General features: G+C 44.4%; 1 protein-coding gene across 2 annotated transcripts in view; it reads left to right on the forward strand.

Annotated features, from left to right (window-relative positions):
* AMOTL1 (angiomotin like 1) overlaps positions 1–24,048 on the forward strand; it is a 93,872-nt gene that overhangs the window by 27,943 nt on the left and 41,881 nt on the right. For both annotated transcript variants that reach the window (XM_012660076.1, XM_012660078.1), the window contains exons 3-4: positions 2,630–3,548; positions 16,723–17,014. In XM_012660076.1, the coding sequence (XP_012515530.1) occupies positions 2,630–3,548; positions 16,723–17,014 (1,211 nt within the window). The remainder of the gene's footprint in view (positions 1–2,629; positions 3,549–16,722; positions 17,015–24,048) is intronic.

The following is a 24,048-nucleotide window of genomic DNA, read 5'->3' on the forward strand; positions in this document are numbered from 1 at the left end:
TTTTTCATATTTTAATATCAAAAAAGTAAGAGAGACGTAATCCTTGACAGTCCTTACCCAAAAAAGACAGTTGTAAACCTAATGACACGTGTCTACGTGCATACACATGTGGAAGTGTTGATATCCATACACGTATATATCTTATAAGCATATCACATCACCTTCATTTTTCTCATTTCACTATGTACTTAGAAAAACTAGCTTGACAGTTGATTAAATGTGGGGAGTGAAGGAGAGAAAAGGTCAAAAGTGAATATGAAATTTCTATCTGGATGACTCATGTGATGAGGATGCCATTTATAGGGAAAAAATATGTACTTGGGGAATATGTACTTGGGGAAGAAAGACTTTTTTGGGAAAATGATTGTGCTTCTGTGTGAATATAAAACCACAGAGCCATCAATGCATGAAACTGTACACCTGAAGGCTGCCGAGAGATGATCTAGTCCAGCTCTGTTAATTTACAATTCAAGATATTGGGGCTCAGAGAAAGTAAGTTATTTGCACAAGGTCATGCCAGTAGTAAGTGGTAGGATTTTTACTCTCACAATGCTATGTAATATCCTTAATGCACTACTTAATAGTACTGTTGTAAAATGGGCTAAGTGTTATATTTCATGAAGCTCATGTAGATATTCTTTTACTTCTAAATGTCTGAGCCCCGTTACTTGCAGGCATTGGGCTGTGTGTTGGGGAGACCCAGATGAGAAGATGTGATCCTTGTCTTTAAGGAGTTTCAAGTCTTGTGTAAATAAATAATTGCCATCTGCTGTGCTAATTGCTCCAGTAGAGATATCTACAAATGGAGTAGGGACATTGGAGAAGGAGGGCTCAAGCCTGCTGGGCTGCAGTGGGAAAGTTTTTACTCAGAAGGTAGCTCTGGAGCTATGACTTGAAGGATGTCTAAGAATTTCCTAGGAGACATGGTGAGATGCATGGGAAGAATGCAATCAAAGGTCTAGGGGCTGGAGAGAGCTAGCATGTCTTCGAAACTGTATGTACTTACGTCTTGCTGGAGCTTAAACTCCAAGGGGTTGCCAATGGGGGCTGGGGGTGGCATGAAATGTTGCTAGAAAGGTAGGCATTACCTGCTACACCATGTGATAGAATGTCAGTTTCATCCTGTAATTGAACATTGAGGAATTTTGTACAGAAGAGTGACAATGACATGATTAGATTTTCCTCATGGAACAATCTTTTGAGGTAGTATGGAAGATAGATTAGGGTCTGAAATGTGGGTGTGAAAGTGGGAGTGAGACTAGATTCAGGGGAATAGTTAAGGAAGCTGTTGGAATGGCCTGAGTATGAAATACCGAGGGCTTGTAACATTGTGGAAGAAAACAGATTTGGTGTCAGATCCTGAGTCTGCCTCTTCTTCCTCTGTGGCCTCTGTCATTTACCTTCTCTGAACTTCTCTCCCATCTGTAAATTGGGGGAATTAATATCTGCCTCTTAGGATTGTATGTGGAATAAATGAAATAACACCTGGAGAGAAATCAGTATAATACCTGGCACATCTATATACACATTTAAGGCATTCTTGTGGTTGTGTTGTGATTATTAATGGGGAACTTGGAGGTTGGCACAGGATTAAGGAAGAGGGTTGGCAGAGATGTTGGGAAAGTAGAATTGACAGGCAGCGACTGACTGGATGTTGGGGGTAAGGGAGAGGAAGGAATTTTGGAAAACTCCGAGGTCTCTGGCTTGACAGAAGGTAGACAAGGTAGGGGATACTGGCATTCGGGTGGGTGGGTAAGCATTGGGGCAAGGAAGATACGTTGAGCGAGAAGGGCTCAGGGGCCATCAGCTGGTAGTGGTAGATATGTGGGCCATGAGTCAGTAGTTGAAGACAAAGGGTGGGTGTGGTGGTGCAGGGAGATTCTGTTGCATGACGGTGGAAGAGCACGCAGGACAGAGCTGTGGGAAACACCAGGATTTAAGGGCCAGGTGAGAGAAGGGAGCCAGAGAAGGAGTGTACCGAGAGGAGCCAGAACCAGGAGGAGGGGTGACCTGGAGGCTGAGGTAGGACAGCATTTCAACAAGAGGGTGAATAGTCACGTCCATTGCTTCAGAAAAGTTAGGTATGGAACCTGAGAGCTGGAAAATTCTCATTGGATTTGGTTACTGATCAGAGCAGTGGGGAGGGCAGTGGATGGAGCATTTGGGAAGCAGAGACAGCAAGTGTAGGGTGCTTACAGAAGACAACTGGAAGAGAAGGAAAGGAGAGATACACGTGGCAGTTAGAGGTATATGGGAGGGCCAAGAAAAGGTGGTTTCTCTTTGTTTGATTTTGGTTTTCACCTGTATTTTTTTTAAGATGGGAAAGACTTGGGTATGTTTATGTGACAAAGGAAAGCGACCAGTGGGGAGAGTAAAGGAAAGGCAGGGGTTGAAGGCTGGAGCAAAGTTTAGGAGGAAGCAGTAGGAGAGGGAGTGGGAGTGGTAGAGTCACTCTGAGTTGGAGAAGCACGTCCAGGAGACGTTGCCTGGTCAGTGAAGGTGATGGTGTATTTGGAGTCTTGTCTTTAAATGCTACTGTAGTTGGAAGGTTAATCGTCTGCTATATACTCACAGACATATGTCTCCTGTAGAACTGCCTAATAGCTCTTTCCCTATGTTTATCTTTTAGCTGAGGATCCTCTTCGTAACTTCCACTCCCCAAACTTCCTGAGGATCTCAGAGGTGGAAATGAGAGGTTCCGAGGATGCGGCAGCTGGAACAGTATTGCAGCGGCTGATCCAGGAACAACTGCGCTATGGCACCCCGACTGAGAACATGAACCTGCTGGCCATTCAGCACCAGGCCACAGGGAGCGCAGGACCAGCCCACCCTACAAACAACTTTTCTTCCACAGAAAACCTCACTCAAGAAGACCCACAAATGGTCTACCAGTCGGCACGCCAGGAACCGCAGGGTCAGGAACACCAGGTGGACAATACGGTGATGGAGAAACAGGTCCGGTCCACACAGCCTCAGCAGAACAATGAGGAACTGCCCACTTACGAGGAGGCTAAAGCCCAGTCACAGTTCTTCAGGGGGCAGCAGCAGCAGCAGCAGCAGGGAGCAGTGGGCCATGGTTACTACATGGCTGGGGGTACCAGTCAGAAGTCCCGGACTGAGGGGAGGCCCACGGTGAACCGTGCCAACAGTGGACAGGTGCACAAGGACGAGGCGCTGAAAGAACTGAAGCAGGGCCATGTCCGTTCGCTCAGTGAGAGGATCATGCAGCTGTCACTGGAGAGGAATGGTGCTAAGCAACACCTCCCTGGCTCAGGGAATGGGAAGGGCTTCAAAGCGGGAGGTGGACCCTCCCCAGCCCAGCCTGCAGGTAAAGTGCTGGACCCTCGAGGTCCTCCACCTGAGTACCCCTTCAAGACCAAGCAAATGATGTCCCCAGTCAGCAAGACCCAGGAGCATGGACTTTTCTACAGTGACCAGCACCCTGGGATGCTTCATGAGATGGTCAAGCCCTACCCTGCTCCTCAGCCTGCGAGAACAGAAGTGGCTGTCCTGCGGTACCAGCCACCCCCAGAGTATGGGGTAACGAGGTGAGTATCAGGCCTAGAGGTTTAATTCAGCTTTTCAAAATTCAGCAAGTCATGTTATTAGCACTTACTATTTTCAGGGCATGTTAGGTTTTTGTCATCAGGTTTCTTTTTTCTTACGTGTAATATTTAATAAGCCACTTTTTGAAGCCAAAATATGTAGAGTGAAACAGAGTAGAGGGCAACCAGGGATTTTCTCCAAACGTAACAGAGGGCAGTTGGGGATTCTGAGTGTAGGGGAGGAACCTCAGTTGTTAACCATCCTTGGGAGCTCTGCCTAGTGGCCTGGCAAAGTAGCAATTTTCCTCTGGCTTTGTGGAGAGCATCCAAACTCCTGGAACATATTATTACCAAGGGGTTTTATAGTCTTTTTCATTGTAGATTTTAAAGGAAAATGTAGTCTGAATGCTAGGACTGTAGAAATCACATAGTCCCACCCCTCATTCAACAGATGAGCAACTGAAGTCTGGATAGATTAATACATTTCCATAGCACACAAGTCTGAGGCAGCAGGGGGCCTGGACACATACCCTGACATCAAAATCTTTCACTCCCTTGCCCTAATTCCCCTCTCAGGCTTCACATGTATTCTTCTGGCTGATTGATGGATCCAGCAGCACTTACCGAGTGTATACTCCACTCTGCAGCGCTGTTCCAGGTGCAGAGATAAAGATATGATCCCTGCCCTCAAGGACCTTACTGCATTGTCTCGGGGGAAACCAGCAAGTAAACAGATTACTGCCATTCAACGTGTGGTCTTAGGATACAAGTGTGCAAGTGCTAGGGAAGCAGACAGGAGGGCATGACTCACAGCTGGAGGGATTGGGGAGAGCTTCCCAGAGGAGGTAACATTTGCATTGGGTCTTGAAGGACAAGTAAGAGTGGAAGGTAGAGGTGAAGTAGCAGGATGTACTGTGCAGAGGGAGGGCCATTTCTCAGAGTGGCCACGAAGGCTTGTCTGGAACAATGCAGTGTTGTGGAGCACTGGTATGCCAGGGTGTGCTGAGAAGTGGCGGAGGATATGTTTGCACGGGGAGGTTGAGACCAGTTGGTGAAGGTCTCTGAGCACCATACTAAGGAGCTTGGAATGTATCCATAGGCAACTAGGAAAGGCAGTGTTTTTGGGTAGGGACTGAATGTTGACATCAAATAGCTGACTCCAGTGGCAGTGCACAGTGAACTCGAGGAAAGGGAGACGGAGGCCATGAGGACCTGCAGGGACACTCTCACTAGTCCAGATGAGAATGGGTGAAGCTTGGGCAGTGAGCATGGAGGAGCGTAGTGCATTTAGAGAGGCAGGGAAAAAGAATTGACAGGATTTATTGATCAGTTAGATATGGAAGTTGAGGAACAGGGCATCTGGCAATAAGGCAATTAAATATCAAACTCTCAGGAGAGAAGTTGGGTCTGAAGATCACACTTTGGGAGTCACCGGTGTTTAGATGTTGCTGACCTTGTACAGAGAAGACAAGTGGCCACTGCCTATTATTGGATATGTCATTCTCACGAAGGGCTTTATTTATCTGTTTCTAAATTGAATGAGCTAGGGTTTGCCCACACGACCCCAGTGGCTGTGTGCAGGACATACCCTGGCTGTACATCTTCTGAAAAGGGAGCGACGGGGGCTTGGCAGAGGGAGAGCTGGCTGATCCGCCACTGACTGCCCAGCGCTGACACACTTCCCCATATTAGGCTGGGGATGCCAGCTCCGGAGCAGCATAACCAACTAGACCTCAGCCAGGCAGTAGAACTCATTCTCCCTGAAGTCGGCGTAATCTGACTCCACTGGGAGGCCCCAGGGGCTCTTCTTCTCCCCCTGTTATCGTTCCTAATGTCAAAGGAGAAATTTCAACTAAAGAACTACCATATCTCTGGTATTTGCATCACGTTCATTTACTGCAGCTGTTTAAAATAACCCATGATTTTATTTCAGAATCGTACCGGAGTTTGGTTTATGATATGTTATTCCTTTTCCTTAACTCAGCCTCTAGAGCTTGACTGAGGGGAAACTGTCCCCAAATGAAGTCTCTGTCCTCTTTTTTGCTTTACTGTTTGTGAAACAGCAGTGTATACAGTGGATTCCTTTGCCTTTTGTCACATGGCAATAGGTGTAATATGAGGTGGGAGAAACGATCAGGGGAGGAGGGGAACACTTTCTGGAGGTCTCCCCAGTTATTTGTGGAAAGTGTCACTTGTCTCAAAGTTATGTCATTAGAAAAAAGAAGAAATGTATGAGGGATTTGAGCTGACTGCCAGGCTTGGCAGCCAGGCTGACATGACACATCAGATGTCTCAGGACACGTAACAGACAGGCCGTTGAGGCTGGGCTCGAGTGCCACAAGGCCCCTTTGTGAGCCTGGCCATGGCCAGCCAGCCTGGCTCCAGCGGTGCAGCCCCTGGCTAACTGGGTAAACAACGTTGCATCCACACCAGCCCTGCTCAGACACATGTATGCAGCCTGAACTCCAAGGGTTGGACCTGAAACTCAGCAGTATGTGATGTTCAACTTACCTGTCACCCAAGAGACAAGCAGGGCTCCTTTTAATGTCACTAACATTCCCTTGTGCTTAAAGGCTTATCTGTTTCTCATTGATAGTGACGGCTTAGGAAGCTGCAGGCTGCTGGGTACAGACCATTGCATAGAGTCCTGGGCTAGAAGGAGAGACCTGTGACTGAGATCACAGAGTCTGTCTCCCTGGCTGGTGCTGCACACATGGGCTTAGTAGGGGATGAATGTTCAATGATTTGATCCAATCCATTATACTATTGAGACTTCACTCCTTTTTGCCTGGAGACAGAAAGGTCCGAAGAGACAAGTGATAGAACCTATGAGAGGAATAAGAATTGGAATTTGTTTTTTTTTTTTTTTTTGAAGAATTGGGATTTCTTGCCATCATTCCTGACTCACCGTAGCTTACAAATTCTCTCACCTGCTCTAATGTGCTAAAGATGGAGATGTCTAGTAGGTGATTATAAAGCCATTCAGGCTCCTTTCATGGGAACGCCCTTGGAGAGGCCCTAGCCAAGGCCTGGTTTCCTTGCACCACCTTGGCCCATGTCATGGAGGGCTATGGCTGGTGTGGGTAGGGGTCTGCAGGGAATATGCGCTGGCCAGGGATGAAGGCTCTGGTTTTCCTCTTGCTCCATTTTACTTTCTCCTCAACTCGAAAGTGGAAATGGAAAGGAATAAGGACAAGATGGAATTAGACAGGTTGTTACCATGGAGAATTCCCCCAGCCCCCAAAAGCAAACATTTGGGTATTAATTCTGCCTCACTTTGAGGCAACAGAGCACTTCCAGAAATAGTGACTTTGCTTAGGCAATCTGCACTACTAATGGAAATAAACGCATGAATGAATACTGGTGGATGATCTGATTTTTAGCAAAGCAGCCTGGAGTAAATTAGTCAAGATGTATATTTGTTTTCCAAAGAAAACTGTCCACATTTCAAAAATTGGAAAATTAGAGATGCTAAAAAATTTACTCACTGTATCCTACTTTCCTAATATAACTACGAAAACTTTTCCTGTACAAATTAATTTTTTCTCATTATAATCATAAATTATACTTAGTTTAGCATTTTAGCTTTTTTTAGATAACATTGAATCACAAACTCTTTTCCACACCCCTTCATTATTTTTATAACAACCTTTTTATTGCTGTATAATACTTCAGAAAGTATATGAATTATACTGGTTTCTCTATAAATAATGTGATGAACACCATCATGCATATCAAATTTTCCATATTTTGACTGACTTCTTTATGAATCATTATTTAGGAATGAAATTATGGGATAAATTATGGTGAACATTTAATGGCTTCTGATACCAGATAGCTTTGTAAAAATATTACAGTGCCTGTTTTAGTGCACTTTGACCAACACTGGTCACTATAATTACAAAAACTTTGTTAATTCAATAGGCAAACAGTGTTAACTTTTTGTTTTAATTTGCAGTTACTAGCTAGCTTAGTTTTGGTGGGGGCACATTTTACAGGTTAGATTTATTTGATCTTGAAAATTGGCTCTTCATGTCTTTTGTTCAAATAATTGATGTATTTTAATGCATAAACTAACCTGCTTTCCCTAACACTTGCTCTGATTTTCCATTTTCCAGAACTATGTTCCACCCTTAGCAGGTGACCGGGGAGTAGTGGGGGTGTAGTGGTGGTAGTAGCGGGACTGAACCTTCACCAAGTGCTTGCTGTGGGCCGGGCACTTAGTGTGAGTTATCTTCCTTAATCTTTACAACAATTCTAAGGGGTAGGTACTATGAATATCCCCATTTTTATGTACGATAAAAACCTAGGCTTAGAGAGAGAGGTTAAAGTAACTTGGTCAGCGGCTTGGAAGTGCAACACCCAGGGTGCAAACCTGGATCTCTGCTGGATGCTGTCGCCTCCCATGAGTGTAAACACTTGGCCACTGTACATCGCAGTGGAGGCACAGATTTAAATTTTTATTTGATGAATTTCTAATCAGATTTATAGAATATATCACATGCGATGTCTAGGCTGTGCTCTGCTCACCTCTGTTTTCTTCACAAGGACCAGAATTGTGACTAAATATTCCAGACTCTAGGAGAAAAGCCCTCTGCATGCACCTTTTTCTCTGGATATCCTGGAAGACTGTAGAACAAACAACCTTGCTGACAGCTCTGGGGTGTGGGCTTCAGTTTGTCTTCTGTTTTGCTTTCATTTGGAGGTGAGGACTGGGTGAAAGGTGTGTGTCTTCTTTCAGCCATTTTCAGCAGAACGTTTTGTTACGGAAGATGATAAATAACGAATTTCAGGCCAATTTGCATGTTTTGGGCAGTATCATCTTGGGAAAAGACTAAGAATGACTCGTGTCGATGAGTCTCTGAGCCTGCACATTCGCTTTTTGGCCCTTTGTCTTGGTTCGATCTTGTCTGTTCAGCACAGGGGTTTGATTTCCTAGCTCCCTGAAAGCAGAGAGAAGAGTGGTAACCGTTTGTTAATATCTTGTTTATGTATGAATATATTCACATTAATTTGATTTTTGGTGTATAGATACACTTTTATACTTTGTAAAAGCATGAAATGGTAGTGTTTGGCCCAGCCCTTCTGTCTTAGGCTGATAAAAATGTCTTATAAGTTGATGTCAGGGAGCTGTGGATTTCTCTCCAAGAGCAGCCTTCTCACCTTTTGTCACCGGCCAGTCATCGGCACAACCTTCCTTCTTGTCAGGGTAGGGGACTTGCAGTGTCCTGCATTAATTGAGGGAGCCTGTTCCCAAAATTGAAATTGAGGGAGCCTGTTTCCTTAAAAAATGCACTATGCATTTTCTCCCATAAAACCACCTGATTTTGTTTCATTTAGGATAGAGTCAAAGATACTGACTGGGAACTTGCTAACTGACAGTGCAGGGAGGAGGGATTGCCTGAGAATACCTGTGGCAAATTAAAGATAACATGTGCCCTAAAGGAACCCACGTTAGCCCTGCGGTGCATCTAGAGTGCAGTTTAAAACATGAACAAACGTGAAGAAATGTGCCAAATAACAGGTCTTAATCCTGGTGGGCTCTGTGTTTGAAATGTGCCATATTACAAGAAAGAAGGGTGGTGGTCCCATCTTTCTTTGACTTGGAAATGGCTGGAGGAGGGAGGAACATTTGGGGAGTAAGTGTATGTTTCCAGAATGGAGAATTATGATTTGCAGTTTATACCGTTGTGAAAATGAATTGCTTTGTGGAACCGAAAGGTAAGCCAAACCCAGGCTGTTGGATTATAAACTATATGCATTGCACTTAACAAAAATGAGGCCACAGAGCTTTATTTAAATGCCACCAGCTAAACTTGTGTTTTAAATACCAGCATTGGAACTCAGGAGTTTCTACAGTTTTTAGCCTGATTTATGGCTGGTTGAGCCAAGTAAAATGCCCTGTATGTCCCGAGAAACATCTCTGCAGCATGGGAATTTCAAGAAGCTAGGGTCAAGTTCAGGTTACTTTCTCAGGAAACAACACAATTCCAGCTGTAGTGCATTAAATGAGTGACTTCTCTAAACAGGAGGATTATCTATATCAACCCTGCATAGCAATTATTTTGATCTTAGTTTGCCTAAGAGTTGAATCTTAATTTGAACATTTATGAGACTTATGCTACCTGCATGACCAAAGGGGTCCAGATGGGGAGTTCCATGGGTTTGGGAAAAGAAGATTCCAGGGGGTTTGAGTTCTGGCTGTTCCGTCTTATAGCAAATTGCATACGTTCTCAGCGCCTAAGTTTCCTTATCTGCAACCTGTTATAGCTGATTTTTCCAAAAACTGATTTTTTTCCTTATGTAAATAAAACATGTTCATTGTACAAAATTTAGAAATATAGGTAACACCCACTCTACTCCACCCCAAAAAAGAAGGAAAATAGAAATTGCCTTCCCATTGTTAAACACTCTGTTGTTCACTATATTGCTTCGAGGATCAGAAAATTATGAGAAAATACTGTAAGTTGCAAAGTTTCAGGGTGGCATAAATATGAGGCATTTTTATGAGTGAGAAGTATTCAAATTTGAACCTTTTCACAGCCAAGAAGCCCTTTATTATTTCATCTCACTTAAAATTTTATTTTACTTTTTTCTGATTATTAAAATAACAATACTTACTTTTAAAATGTATGTTTTCTATTTTTCTATAATGTATATGTATTACTTAGATAATGAATTTTTTAAATAGCCGTGCATGTTCACGTATAAAATGTATAAAGAACAGAAAAGCATGAAGTATAGAAAAAACATCCCTAGTACCATCACTGGCAAACAGTCAGCCTTCGCTTGCGTAAAAGTTATTTCCAGTCTTTGTTCTATGTGTTGTTTTTTACACAAATGAAATCCTAACATGTATCATAGCTTGAGAAATTAAAAAAGAAAATCTTCCCCTAGGGGCTCAATAAAAGCTTGTGGAACCAAATTGTTAATATAGATAAAAAAATTGTTTTGATTTTTATTTCTCTGTTAATAAGTTTGCACTGGAAAACGTGTATTTAGCCCCTTTCATTTCCTTTTTTGTGAATTACTTGACCACGTCCTTCATCTATTTGCCCATTGATTTTTCTTTTCCCATCATGTTTTGCAAAATTTTTTCAAACAAGAGATTTTTATTCAATATTAGCCTGATGGCCTAATTATAGATAAACATAAAACTTCATATATTGAATATAGCTTACTGATCACCATGAAGGACCTGGGAACAACAGAATGGGAACAGCTAGTCTGCTCGCATGAATTGCTCCACTGCTCACTGAATTCTGGAATTGGCTTTCCAAAACAAGGCCCTTTGTACATGTGCTGTGGTCTAAAGCAGCACTGTCCAATAGAAATGCAGTATGAGCCACATGCCTCATTTAAAATTTTTTAGACACCACATTTTAAAAAGTTAAAAGAAACAGATGAAATTAATATTAAAGTCTATTTCAGTTAACCCATTTTAAAAACATATTTTAGTTAACCCATTATATCCAAAACATTATCATCTCAACAGGTAATCAATATAAAAACTATTACTGAGCTATTTTACATTTATTGTACTAAGTCTTCAGATTCTGCTGTCTTATATCTCAATTTGGACTAGGCACGTTTCAGGTGCCCAATAGCCACATGTGCCTAGTGGCTACTGTTTTGGACAGTGCAGGACTAGAAGGAATGAGAAAGTGCATCCCAGAGAGAGTGTACTGATGTCACCCTGAAACTGCGCTGGGAGTCTGCATTGCATTACGTGCTGGAGTGTGCCGTGATTCCTCCTGAGGCTTTGGGAGCGGGAACTGCGATTCTTACCACATAGTTTTGAAGAAGAAGGGGAGACCCAGGGATGGTACTTCTTGCCTTTCTTCTAATGCCCATTAGCAGTGTATGGTGATAACAGAGGCCAACAGTTATTAAGTGCTTTCCTAAAGACAGACAGTAAGCATATCTTCTCATTTAATGCTCACAACAGCTCTGTGAGGTAGGGACTATTATTATCACCATTTAAAGGTGAAGAAGAGGTTAAAAACTTGTCCATGGTTACATGGCTAAAGAAGCAGAGCTGGTATTCAACCCTAAGGCAAAAAAAAAGAGACCCCCATGTTAAGGAACATGGGCAGGCACCCTGGTGAGGTAGGAGTATGGTGGGCTTAAGGCCCATTTTTTGCTTTGTACAGACTGTGAGATCTGTGGTTTGTCACGTATGTCCTTAGAGCCTTATTTGCATATTTATAAAATAGGGTAATACTATATATGGAATGAGAGCAGTGAATGCCCAAGCTGTGGGAATTAAATGACACAGTGGATAAAAAGTGCTATTTATTCAAGGAACATTTATTTACAGGCATGACGTAAAAACTGAAAGTAAGTTTATTTACGAAAGCTTGTGTATGGAGGAGCAAATGGACTGTTGATTAGGTATCACTAATGACCTCGTTTCTCCTATCCAAGTAACATCATTACTCCAGTTAGAGCTGTGCTCTGGGACCCCAGATACTCGAGATGAAGGGCAGTGGCATGGAGCTACGTTATTATATTGGCAGCTTCATGATTTGAGAGTCTATCTGTATATCCAGAACAAATCTAAATGCCAGAGATCTATTCCTTAATACAATGTTGAAGGTTTATCCATTCTTGGAACATTCATCAAGCAAACATGGTCTACCTTACTCTTGAGCTTAGGTACTAAATCAATGGGTAAAAATTTATTGGGTGCCAGCTCAGTATAAATCACAATTTTCTATCCTTGGAAAACTTGCATGCTATTGATTAGGGAGAATTAGGGAGAAAAGACACATGTATGAAACATTAAGTATTATAATATTATATTTAAATAAAAATTCAGGAGAACAAGTAATATAAAGCCAGTGGTGGTAGGTTGTCAGGAGAGTGATTCAGGTGGAGTTTTAAGTTGAGAGGAAAGAAATGGGTGCCAATTCTAGGAGCTGGGCTCTGCACAGCAGGGTCCCGATTATTCACAGTGGAGGGCCAGCCTACCAGGCTATTTTATCTCCTCAATATGGCTATTTACATCCTATGATTTCTGTTTTCCATACATAACTGTGACCTTGGGGAGAAGAGGCTCCTTCAGCTCTGCTCAAATATATTTAAATAACTGGTCAGCTCGATGGCAGATGGAAAAAGGCCACTTCCTGTGTGTTCCGAGGCTCATTTGGTTCCTTGAGAAAGAAGTAGGACCTGTTGTTTGACCTCCAGAACCTATATTCTCCCATGAAAGTAGGGATCATGGAGCCTGCCTCTGTTTTTTGTGAGGATTCAGCAAGGTGATGAAAGTGCCTGGCAGAGATCATAGCCCCTCAGTAAATGTTAGTTGAGGGCTCTCTGTAGACAAGACATTCACTGTGAAAGGATTATGTCGAGTGTAAGTTATAGTGGAAGAAAAACAGCTCAGAAGTAGGTGTCTAGCCCTCCTGCTTACCCTGAGGCTGCTTGAACCAACAGAAAGTTCTGGTGCTTTTGTGTTTGGGTGTGGATAGTGGATATGATGGCGGCTCAGGCTGAGCCACAGGAAAGTGTTAGAAACCCAGAAGCTCGGGACCAAAGGCTGGCTGCCTCCCCTCCTTGCTCTCGCCAGTGTGGGGAAGTAGTGAGCTCCAGGGACTCTGGAAATGAACAGTCCAGGCTTGAATCTCTTCTGTGGTCCTGTTGTCTTTGTTTTATCTGTGCCTATATTTTGCAAGTTGCCATTCTGTGCCTTGTTTTCCTTGTTTAAATGGACTGATAATGATATCTGTTTTATAAAAGTCAAGACGAGATGGTGCACATAGCAGCAGATGCCACAGTGGCTGGAATGTAAAAAGTGCTCAATAAATGTTAACCATATCAGAAAAAACTTACTGGGCTTCTCATGAATGCACAATACTCGGCTCTATATTAGGGGCTGTAGGATATGATGGTAATAATTATATTAATGGTGATAACAGCTAACATTTGTCCAGTGCTTACTATGTATCAGACTTTATACAAACTCCTTAAATCTTTTAACAACTACATAAGTGGCATTTGATCCCAGGAAACTGAGACACAGGGTGCTTACTTGCGCTCTGATTTTACAACCTAATAGAGGAAATAGGCTGACAAATAGACAGTTATAGCATGGAATTCTCTTCAAGAGAAGTTTCTCAATAACTGTTGTCTCCCATCTCCTCTTTTTCACTTTCCTTTGTGTCCCTATTACTAGGAAGTATTTATCCTAATGGTGGCCCATCAATACATTATCTTTGCAAGCTGAGGATAGGCTGTTGCATAGCACTGGTATGATTTTGTATGAAATTGTCCTGTTCTCTCCTGACATTCTTTGCCCCTCATTCACACTAAGCACAGATCTGCTTGTACAGACCTTTGAGCCCAGCAGCCCCAGCTGGCTGAGTGGTGGGGCCAAGGAGTAGAAGTTTGCTCTCCTTCCTGCGCATCATCCATCGTAATGTGGTGTCTATTAGCATGGCTGTGGAAGGGAGTTGTTTGTGAGGCCAGTGCTCCCTGTGTGACAGAAGACTTCCCATTTTGAAAAAGCCCATTCTTTTCTGTCCCTTAAACACACTTTTCCTGCATCCTCACTCAGGTAAGTAGCCACTGACATTGATGACTTAGGCTGGCATCAGGAAAGCACTATCACCTGATTTTTGCCTCCTCTTCGTTTTCCTTGTAACATAACATAAAAGATGACTAAGATGATAAGCCCGTCATTGACCATAAGTGACTTACAAATCCCAGAGTTAAATAAATGTTAAAAGGAGGAAGTTGCAGACTCATCTGTGCCCACCTCCACCCCTAGGAGACAGCTGCGTTTCTCCCTGGCACTGGGTGAAGTGTGAAGGGAATGCTCAGGAGGTGGGAGTGGGTTTCTTCCTTTGATTCAAAGGCACTGGTGTAATTTGTTGTATTTGGCTCTTGCCAAGGTAACCTTCTTCATTGAAAAATGTATTGCAGGATTTAGCCAGCCTGCAGGAAGCACTAATTTAGTGACAGATCTGTGGTGTTTGGGGTGGACCTTTGACCTGGGGTGGAAGCTGGGCATTGTGAATCTCACCTTGTGGTGGAGTTGGACTGCCTTGTACACACAGGTCAACACATATATTCACACACTTCGATGCGGAAGGGGCCCACATTCATCAAAATGCAGAAATGTTCTGTGTACAAAGAGATGGCCAGGGAGTTATGCAGAAGGTGTATGGAGAAAAGGAGGAGCAATGGTTTATATACTCCCCCCAGAAAGTGTTCCCTTCTGAAATTGGAGGATGGAACATGAAACTCACTCACAGAATAAACAATTGCATTGAGCTCCATGGTTCTTCACCTTGCCTGGGGAACTTAGGTCCCTGTTACTTTAACATAAAAGGGAAGGGGCTGCTAGATTGAAGGCATAGGAAATCCAGGTGGGAAGTAGCTCCTGAGCCCAAGTGGAGTGCTTTGATGTTAGTTACCAAGCAAGGCCTGAGCTTAGTTGCTCTTTTAGGATCTGCTGGCTTATTCTGGGGTCTTTATGAAGGGGTGCATATCCATGTAGGAAGGGCTGAGATGACCCTTCAAATTTTCTTTTAGAGTTTGACATTTAGCTGCTAGGAGTTGTCATTCAGAGGAATTCTGGCTATGACGAATGCTTACAAAATGAGAGATATAGAGGCGGACAGGCTCCAAAAACATTTCAGCAAATATGCTTAAAAGAAAAATATAAGGCTAGGTGACCTACTTGGAAAAACAGGGCTACCTCTGAGAGCTCTGGCCATGGGTAGCCACAGGTTCTGAAAGGTGACACATGTAACCGGGACTGATTAGAAGTGGCTGGCTCTCCCGAGGGCTCAGCCCTTGGGTACAGAATGTGGAGAATTTAGGGTTGGTGCTGATTTTTAGCGCCTAACCTCCAGGTCCTAGATGAGGAGGCTGTCGGGAAAACTAGTTTCCCAAGTCTGTGCGGAAGAGAGGTAGCTGTGGTTGGAGAACTAACACCAAGGCTATGTCTGCTCTTTATACCTGTAAATGTTGTTTTTAGGAGCCCTTGGCTTAGGATGACAGAAAACACAATGATTCTCAGGACACAGGTTAGCAGAATAGCAAGGAGTGAATTGTTAGGAGTGGGGACTGGGGATGGAAATTCATGGTTTCAGAAACAGGAGTTAATACCAGGAATTCGAGCCATCAAGGGACACTTCTATGTGTTCTCTTCAATATGGCTAAAATTAGACCTGTGATCTCCAGACCTCCCTGACCCCCACAAAACAAAACACAAGTCAGATCCTCCCCAAGACTTCCCATTTCATTAAATGGTACCCCTAACCATTTGTGTAGAGCCCAAAATCTAGGAGTAATTTTTATTTTCCTAGCTCCCTGTCTCACCATACATGATATATGCAAAACAAATCCCAAATCCCGGAGTGTTTCTCTTCTGCTTCTGCCCTGTGGTCAGTTCTCACCTGGGCCACACCTGGGCCTCCTGGCTGGGCTCCACGTGTCCCCTCCTGCCACCATCCCTTCCTGCCACCATGCACTGCATTCTCTGCATACCCCAAGAGCAGAGGCAGCTCCTCCCCTGGCCTCTGTGTACACTTTAAGGGGAAGTCTGGCCGTGGCTCACAGAGGCGCTTGCCCATGGCTCCAGTCTCGTCCTGCACTGCTGTGTGCTGGCTGTACCTTATACCAGCTCGCTTCCTTCCACTTGCCCAGGCCAGTGCTAATTTCTGCTGTGGGCCCTGTGTGCTAGCTGCCTCGCCTCCCTGGAAAACCCCTTTCCCCCACTTCTTCACCTCCTCTGTCCAAACCACTTCCTTCTCGTCTGCCATGCAGAGGTCAGCTCAAACCTCTGCCTCTCAGAGACTCCTTCCCTGACCTCTCGGCAGGAAGTAGCCATCAGTCATTCCCCTTTGCATCACTCCACTTTATTCTTTGGAGAGTGCTCATTACTTTCTGATGCTTGGCTTTGTCTGTTTATTGTTGGAGGGCTTGCCTGTTCCTCTCCCCTAGAATGTAAGCTTCTCAGAGCAGGAGCCGGGTCTGTCTTGTTCCTGTTTCCCCAGTAGCCAGAACGGTGCTGAATCAGAGGGGAGCACAGTGAACACTGCGCTCTGGGAAGTGCATTGGTGACCTCTGGCCACGAAGCCATCGGCGGTGCCAGTATTGGTGGGGCTTCCTTCCTGTGCCCACCACTTCCCCTGGATCTGACTGCTGGTCTTCTGTTGCCCTGCAGCCGCCCATGCCAACTTCCGTTCCCGGCGACGGTGCAGCAGCACAGCCCGGTGTCCTCCCAGACCTCCTCCGTCAGCGGGCCGCTGCACTCCGTCTCCTTGCCGCTCCCACTGCCGATGACCCTGGCCGCCCCGCAGCCCCCGCCGGCCGCCTCCCCCAGCCAGCAGCTTGGGCCAGATGCTTTTGCGATTGTGGAGCGAGCCCAGCAAATGGTGGAGATACTAACAGAGGAGAACCGGGTGCTTCACCAGGAACTTCAGGGTTACTACGACAATGCCGACAAGCTCCACAAGGTGTGTGACTTCCCGGGGTAATGGGTGGGAGAAGGTCCTCTGGAAGGAACAGAATTCTTTACCTGGTCATGTGGGGTTGATTTGCTCACTTAGTTGCCAGCATTTAACTAGGCCCCTTTTTATGCCAGGCACTGTGCAAGGCTTTAGGGAGACAAAAATAGATATGACCCAGTGCCTGCCTTGGAGAAGCTTACTTTCCTGAAGGGGAGAGAGTCACATAAGCTGGCACCTGCAGTGGAGTGTGAAGGAGTCACAGTTAGGGACAGCAGAGATCGGAGACTCAGAGGCTAAGTAGGATTCCCGCAAGTGAACAGGTGTGGAAGAGGGAACCCCGAGAGTTAACACAGAGGAATGAATTGACAGCCATCAATTTTTCCTTTAAATCTGAGACTCTCAGACAGGTGTGTTTCTGTGTTTGTTTCATTAGCTGGTCTCTGCAAAAAGCAGCGTTCCCTCACGCTAGAGGGTCAAGAGTACAAGTGATTGTGTGCTTTCCATACACCTGTGACTGGGGGTTGGGGGTGCTGAGTAATTCCAGCCTGTGTAGTGATCGTGCGAGTGTTAGAATGTATGGCAGCCGCATTCTTAGGGATTTATACTAAGAGCCAAAGTAAATAGGAGAACACCCAGCAAGATTAAACTGTTGCCAGGCAGCGATTTCGTGATGACCCACAAGTCATCATCTGATGTGCTGCAGGTAGGTTGGAAGAGGAGAGGGGACAAAGGTAATAGGATATTTTAGGGCAGGAGAGCCACAGGGCACTCAAGTTTCCTTTCTGGGGGCAAGGAAGCATGCATGGTAGTAGTGATCTTACAGGAGTCTAAGCGCCTACCTCTGTCCTTGCATTAAGAGGTCTTTGAAAAGGGGAAAGGTAGGAGTATAAACCCTACCTGACTATAAGGGCATTATCACTGTGGCTCCACATGGTAACTAATGCTCCTGGCTGGCCCATTTGGTGTTCACTATTTAGTATTGATTTCATAGGTAAAGCTGGTCTTGCTGGTCAAGGTTTCAGAGCAGTCGGCCCCTCTCACCTCCAGAGGGCTGACAGTGAAAAGCAGGGAGCAGTGGATTCAATGGTACAAATGTTCACAGACATGTGTCCCAGCATGTTTGTGCGGAGCTTCCACTAAAAGAGTCGGGAGCTCCCTGGAGTCAAGACCAGACTTGGCTTAGGGAGTTCTGGCTGCCTTTATTGGAGGAGAAAAATGAGAGCCAGAAACAAGCAGGGGCTGCCTGAAGGTTGCAGCCCCACTGCCACCCCACCCCTCGCACCCTTAGAAGTTGGGAAACAGGCGTGTTGTCTCCAGGGCTTGGGCCTGTAAGTCGCTGCACAGGCCCAAGCTTGCCTCTGACACCTCCTGGTGCAGCTTCTTTCTTGGTATTGTCTGAAAATCGGGAAGCGCCAACTCAGCACTTCTTGGGAAAGGAGCATTTCTTTCTTCACCCCTACCGAAGCTCTAGGACAGACTTGTCCAGGAGCTGTGCAGACCCACTTGAGGATTTGGTGCTGGGTGTTTTCCTATGGATGCTTGTAAAGAGTTACATGGACAGTGCAGAAATTGAGAGGTCTTCTTGTTATTCTTCATTGACCTCTTTATCAATATATACTTTGTATTGACCTGTAACATACATCTCTTTCTTGATTTTGATGCACATTTCCATTTTGAAAAACCAAATGACTTAATCCCCCAGTGACTTGATTTGCCTGCATAGAAGATGATTCTTAAAATTTGTGGCCAAAAGGATTTTGATGGCTTCTGAAAAGGGAAACAAATCAAAAACTGTTTTCCTTCTGGAAACCCAAACTCCTTCAGTCCCTTGAATATTATAAATGGTTCTGCAAATATAGTAGGTCTTCACTTGATGTCATCAGTGGGTTCTTGGAAACCCGTTGTTATGTTATAATGTTATTACTTTGATGGGGAAAAAAATATGCTTCATAAAGAAACAATTTTTTTCTCAGTGATGTTATCACAAAATGACATTGAAAGAGGACCTGCTGTATGTCATTTCATTTAAAGTTGAAGTTTCCAAGAACCTACCGATGACATTACGTGAGGACTTACTATACTACATTTCATTGATCTGTCATGTATGTCAAACCAGAATTGTCAATTTAAAACCTCAACCTTTGATGGATACTTGCCATATTCACCATTAGTTCTATAGCTGTCCTCAAGAACTAGGACCAAGAGGCAGAAGAACCGTGTGAACTTTGTGGCATAACATTTCACGCCTTGTGTTCCCAGGATCATCCTGATCCCAGATCTTCCCTCACCACTGACCTTTCTGCTCAGTGTTCTTAGCAGCTGTTTGAACCTTCGAACTGGGGAGAGGGTGGCTGGATGAGGTGACAACCTTGCTTCTCAGAGACGATAGCTGCCAGTGCCCCTGGCGTGGATTTGACCCCTGCTTTGAGTCAGCCTACTGTACTATGATGTAGGATGTGACCACAGTGTGCCCACAGCATCATCCCATCTGGGATCCTCAGAGCATTGAGAGTGCTTTGGCCCTTGCAGAGATGGCACTGTAACGGCAGAACCAAAAATAGATGAATTTTTAATTGCAGAGCTTAGCCTACACATACTGTGCCAGGAACACAGCAGAAAAGAACGATTAAATTCAGAGACTGCCAAATCCCAGTGTAGATATGAAGACCCTGTTTCCAAAGAGGCGCAAGGTAGTGATTATCACTGTTAATGTTGGAATGATGGTCAAGGACCCCCAGAAAGAGCTGTTGTTTTTTAGTTTTTCCTTTTGGGTACTCATTTTGCTACTTTTTCCTCTCAGTTTCCCTGAAACTTAATTAATGGATGGAGTTTCCACCAGGACCAGACTGTGGGCTGTCAAGTGGGTTGGCCTCAGAAGCCATCAGGGAATAGATGGACATTTCTAGGGAAAGGGCCAAGCATTTATGGTTACCCCAGGCTTGTTTTGGTGAAGACCCTCTTTTATGAGTAAAACAACAGTGGCTTTGATCGGGCAATCTGTGGCTCAGACTGCAGGCCTTTCTTTGGTCCTATGTGTCCCTGAGCTGTGCATGTGAAGGTATTCAAGAAAAAAGCCAGTATCTGGAGCTAGGAATGGCTGGGATTTTCTCAGGTCCTTCTCTGCTCCTTTGCTTTTTGCGAACAGTGCCAGTGGCAGTCACGTAGGGCTTTCTGCTTTGCTTGCGTAGTTCTGTTTCTGGGACATTGAGTGCGTCTCTGTGATTGCAGGGAGAGCTCTCTGACACCTGGGCTGGAAGGGGGAAGGAGAGTTGTGAAGGCAGACCTCATATTCCCTTCCTCCACCATACTCAGAGTCTGAACAGGCCCCAAAAGTTTTTCTATCAAAACCAGCCTGTCCAACTTTCCCTTCATCTTTAACAAATGTCACAGGGTGCTTAAGATGTTCTGGACATGGAGGATACGAAGAAGAAGGTGTGGTTCTCACTCTGAAGGCATTTGCAGTCAGAAATAAAAGAGCTTTAGACTTAAAATTCTTGAATGAGTCTAGTCCAACTTTCTACCCCTTAGGAATCCTTGCTTTATGTCTCTGATAGGAGGTCATTTATTTTTTCCTTGAACGCTTCCAGAGAAGAGCAGCTCACTATTGGGTATACTATACTCCTGAATAATGTAGTTAGGAGATTTTTTCCTTATGTTGAATCAAAATCTACAGCTCTTTAACTCCCTACATGTAGTCATAGCTCTGTCCTCTATAACCACGCTGTCTTAGTCCATTTTGTGTTGCAATAACAAAATATCTGAGACTGAGAAATTTATACAGAAAAGTGGTAGATTTAGCTCTTGCTTCTGCAGGCCGGGATGTTCCAGAAGCACCAGGCCAGCATCTGCTCATGAGGAAGCAAAACGCAAGGGGCGTGTCCCACTTTATAACATCCCACCCTCATGGATGCTGATCCATTCCCTCGAGAACTAATCTAGCCTCACAAGAGCAAGAACTCGCTCAAACCATTCATGAGAGGGCCACCCCATGACTCAGACACCTCCCACTGGGCCCCACCTCTCACACCACCACCCTGGGGATCAGATTTCAACATGAGATTTGGACAAACCACATCCATGGCACATTAATCTTCCTTTACCATTATAGCTGTTATTTCTCCCAGGAAATAAAGGCCCTTGCCCTTCCTCTTTCCGTCCCTTCTAAGCGCATTAGCTGTATACCAATTCTGGATTGTTTTAGCCTTTGAGATAGTAAACTACACCACGATAGGGATCCTGAAGTTGTCTTTTACAATGTGCAGAGAAAAGTTGTTTTACGGAAAGGAAAGAACCCACGATCAGGTATAGTTTATTGGTATCCAAGTCTCTCTTTAGGGTTATACATTTAAAGATTAATTAATTAGTTATGCCACAGTTCTAGGGCAGTCAGAGCTATTTCTACCCTCAAGGAGTTAACAGTCAAATCAGACATACAAAATGCATGTGTACATCAGAACTCCAGTGAGGTAAATAGAACAGATGAAAATACTATAAAATCAGATCCCGGGAAGGTTCCTGCGGGTGGTGTAGTTAAGGAAGGCTTCCTACTTGTCCTGGGCTTGGAGGATGAGCACCACTGTCACGGTGGACACCTCAAGGGTTTTTGGTACTTTCACCTTCCTTAGTGACCAGGGGATGCCCTGTGGTCTTGAAGGGGACTTTTCCTGTGGCGTGCCCACCTGTCTAAAACAAAGGCCACCTTTGATAGATAAAATTACCATAGAAATGGTGGTGAGTTTGGGAGATATCTCTTTTGAAAACAAAATTAAAAGGAAGGAATATAATGTGTGGTAAAGCTGTGAACAGGATTTAGGACACACTGTTCTCTGTGCTGCCACATTACCAACAATTGATGGTGTCTTTGGAAGAAGCGGAAAGGCCTTGTTGAAATGAGGGGACCGTGGAAGAACCAACTCTGGTATAAGGAGGCCCTTGGGAAAATAACATGGTACCAGAAGGAGCCATGGTGTTCTAGGCTCAGCCTGGTTGGCAGTCGCTAAGCAGAAGCCCAGCACTCTCTAGCCCCCCACTGGCCTCTGAGATATGCGGTGGCTCCATTGTAACCTCCAGGGGCACTGACCACAGTATCTCTCTCTTCTTTTACGTTTTTGGCTCCATGGCTCCTATGGCTCTACTGGCTTCAGTTTTTCTCCTTGGTTTTTGTACCCTGCCACCCCTTGGCATGAATGCCCCCATCCTTGGCCCTCTAGTCTTCTCTTGATCTCCCTAAGTGGTCTCTACTTCGTGACTTCTTCTGTCTTCTGTGTACTGATGACACCATGGCCACTTTGCTGACTTTCAGACCTGCATCTCCACCTGCTAACTAGAAATCTTTGCCATTATGTGCTGCAGGTTCCTCAAACTTGGTTTCTCCCAAATCAGACTGATTTTTCTTTCTTGGACAAACCTGTTTCTTTTGTAATTATTTATCTTGATCAAGTCTCATCACCCCATCTTCAAGCGTCACTGTCTGTGTTGTCTTTGATTTCTCTCTCCCTTACTGTTCAGACCCCATCACCAAGACCTGCTAATTCTACTCTTCAGCGTCTTTGAAATTTGTCCTTTTAGTTGTTGTAGTTCATGCCCTTGTCATCTGTCATTGAGCTATCTACATTAGCTTCTTACCTGGACTTCCATTTTCCTACTTTCTCTCCCCATCTCCACCTTCCAACCTCTTCCTTTAGTTTTATCTCTTTCAAAACTCTGGTAAGATCATGCTGCCCTTCTGCTTATAACTCTCTCCTCCCCAGTGCCTTCCACGTCACATAATCCTCCCTTGCCCATAAAGTCAAGTCCTTCCTTTTGGCCCTGGCTCCTGCCACTTCTGCCTTGCCCTCATCCCTGGACCACCTGTCCTGTCAAAGGCATGTGCTCACTTTCATGGCCTTGTGTCTTGGCTCATGCCCTGTTTTCTGCACAGAATGCCAGAGCCCTTTGACCTTTTCTTTTCTGCCTGGCAAATACCTGTTCATTCTTCAAGACTCATTTTAAATGGTATTTTCTCTGCAATCTTTTTTAAAGGAACTTCTCCTCACCCCTGCAAAATTAATTACTTTATCTCTAGGCTGTCATTGCCTTTCACCATCGTACCCCTTACCACATTGCAGTGTAGAAGTGTGTGTGTCTGGGTACAGACCAGCTTAGACTCTCAGCTCCTAAGGGCCAGGAATAGCCTTCCTTATTTCTGTGTCCTTGGCCCCCTGGAAGAGTATCTGACACATTCAGTGAACAGTGAATATCTGTTAGGATGTTTTTTATAGGAATCTTGTCAGGAACTTTTCTGATCTGGGCAAATGGGGTTCAGAAAAGAGGGTGCCTGGCTCCTGGTGACATCACTCTCCTGTGGAGAACGTTGAAAACATGACTCTGGTCTCTTGGTGCCCAGCGAGGGGCGCTAGTACTCTGAGCCCCTCAACTCTCCTTCTGATTCCGACTTCCAGCGGCAGCGTCCGTGTCTGTGGAACTGTCACCCAGGCACACCTTTTCTCCTGCATTTGTGTTACACAACAACACAATGGGATTTACTGATATCTACTTCAAAAACGTACTGTTATGTTAGACTCCTGTTACAGCTGTTTTAGTGTGCTGTAGATTAAAGGCTCCTCCAGTTATAGTTTTTGATTTAATGAAATACAAAAAATAATAGTTTTTATCCTTTATTTATCAAGTCCTGCATATAAAGAGGTTTTCTATGATTCATTTGTTTACAATTAGGTACAAATTCATTAATCCTTTACATGATAACTTAAAGACAGAGGGGTAAACACACTGAGTAATGAAGCTTTTCTTTGAGTGGATTTTATTAATATGTTCCCTTGGGGACAGAGTGGGTCTCTGGAAAGAGCACTGTACTTGCTGTCTGGAAACTTGGGTTCTAGTTGTAGTCCTTTAGTTTTTTTGTATTTTCATATTTTCCTTATGTTAACTGGGAATACTCATAATAGCTATAAATTGCCATACAAAATAGAGGAGATTTAAGTTATGTTTAGATTTACCTCTTTCTAATATCGGTACAGAGGGACTTTTACAAGATGACATCA

This window comes from Propithecus coquereli, unplaced genomic scaffold, assembly GCF_000956105.1.
Source record: "Propithecus coquereli isolate 6110/MARCELLA unplaced genomic scaffold, Pcoq_1.0 Scaffold65, whole genome shotgun sequence".
Lineage (NCBI taxonomy): Eukaryota > Metazoa > Chordata > Mammalia > Primates > Indriidae > Propithecus > Propithecus coquereli.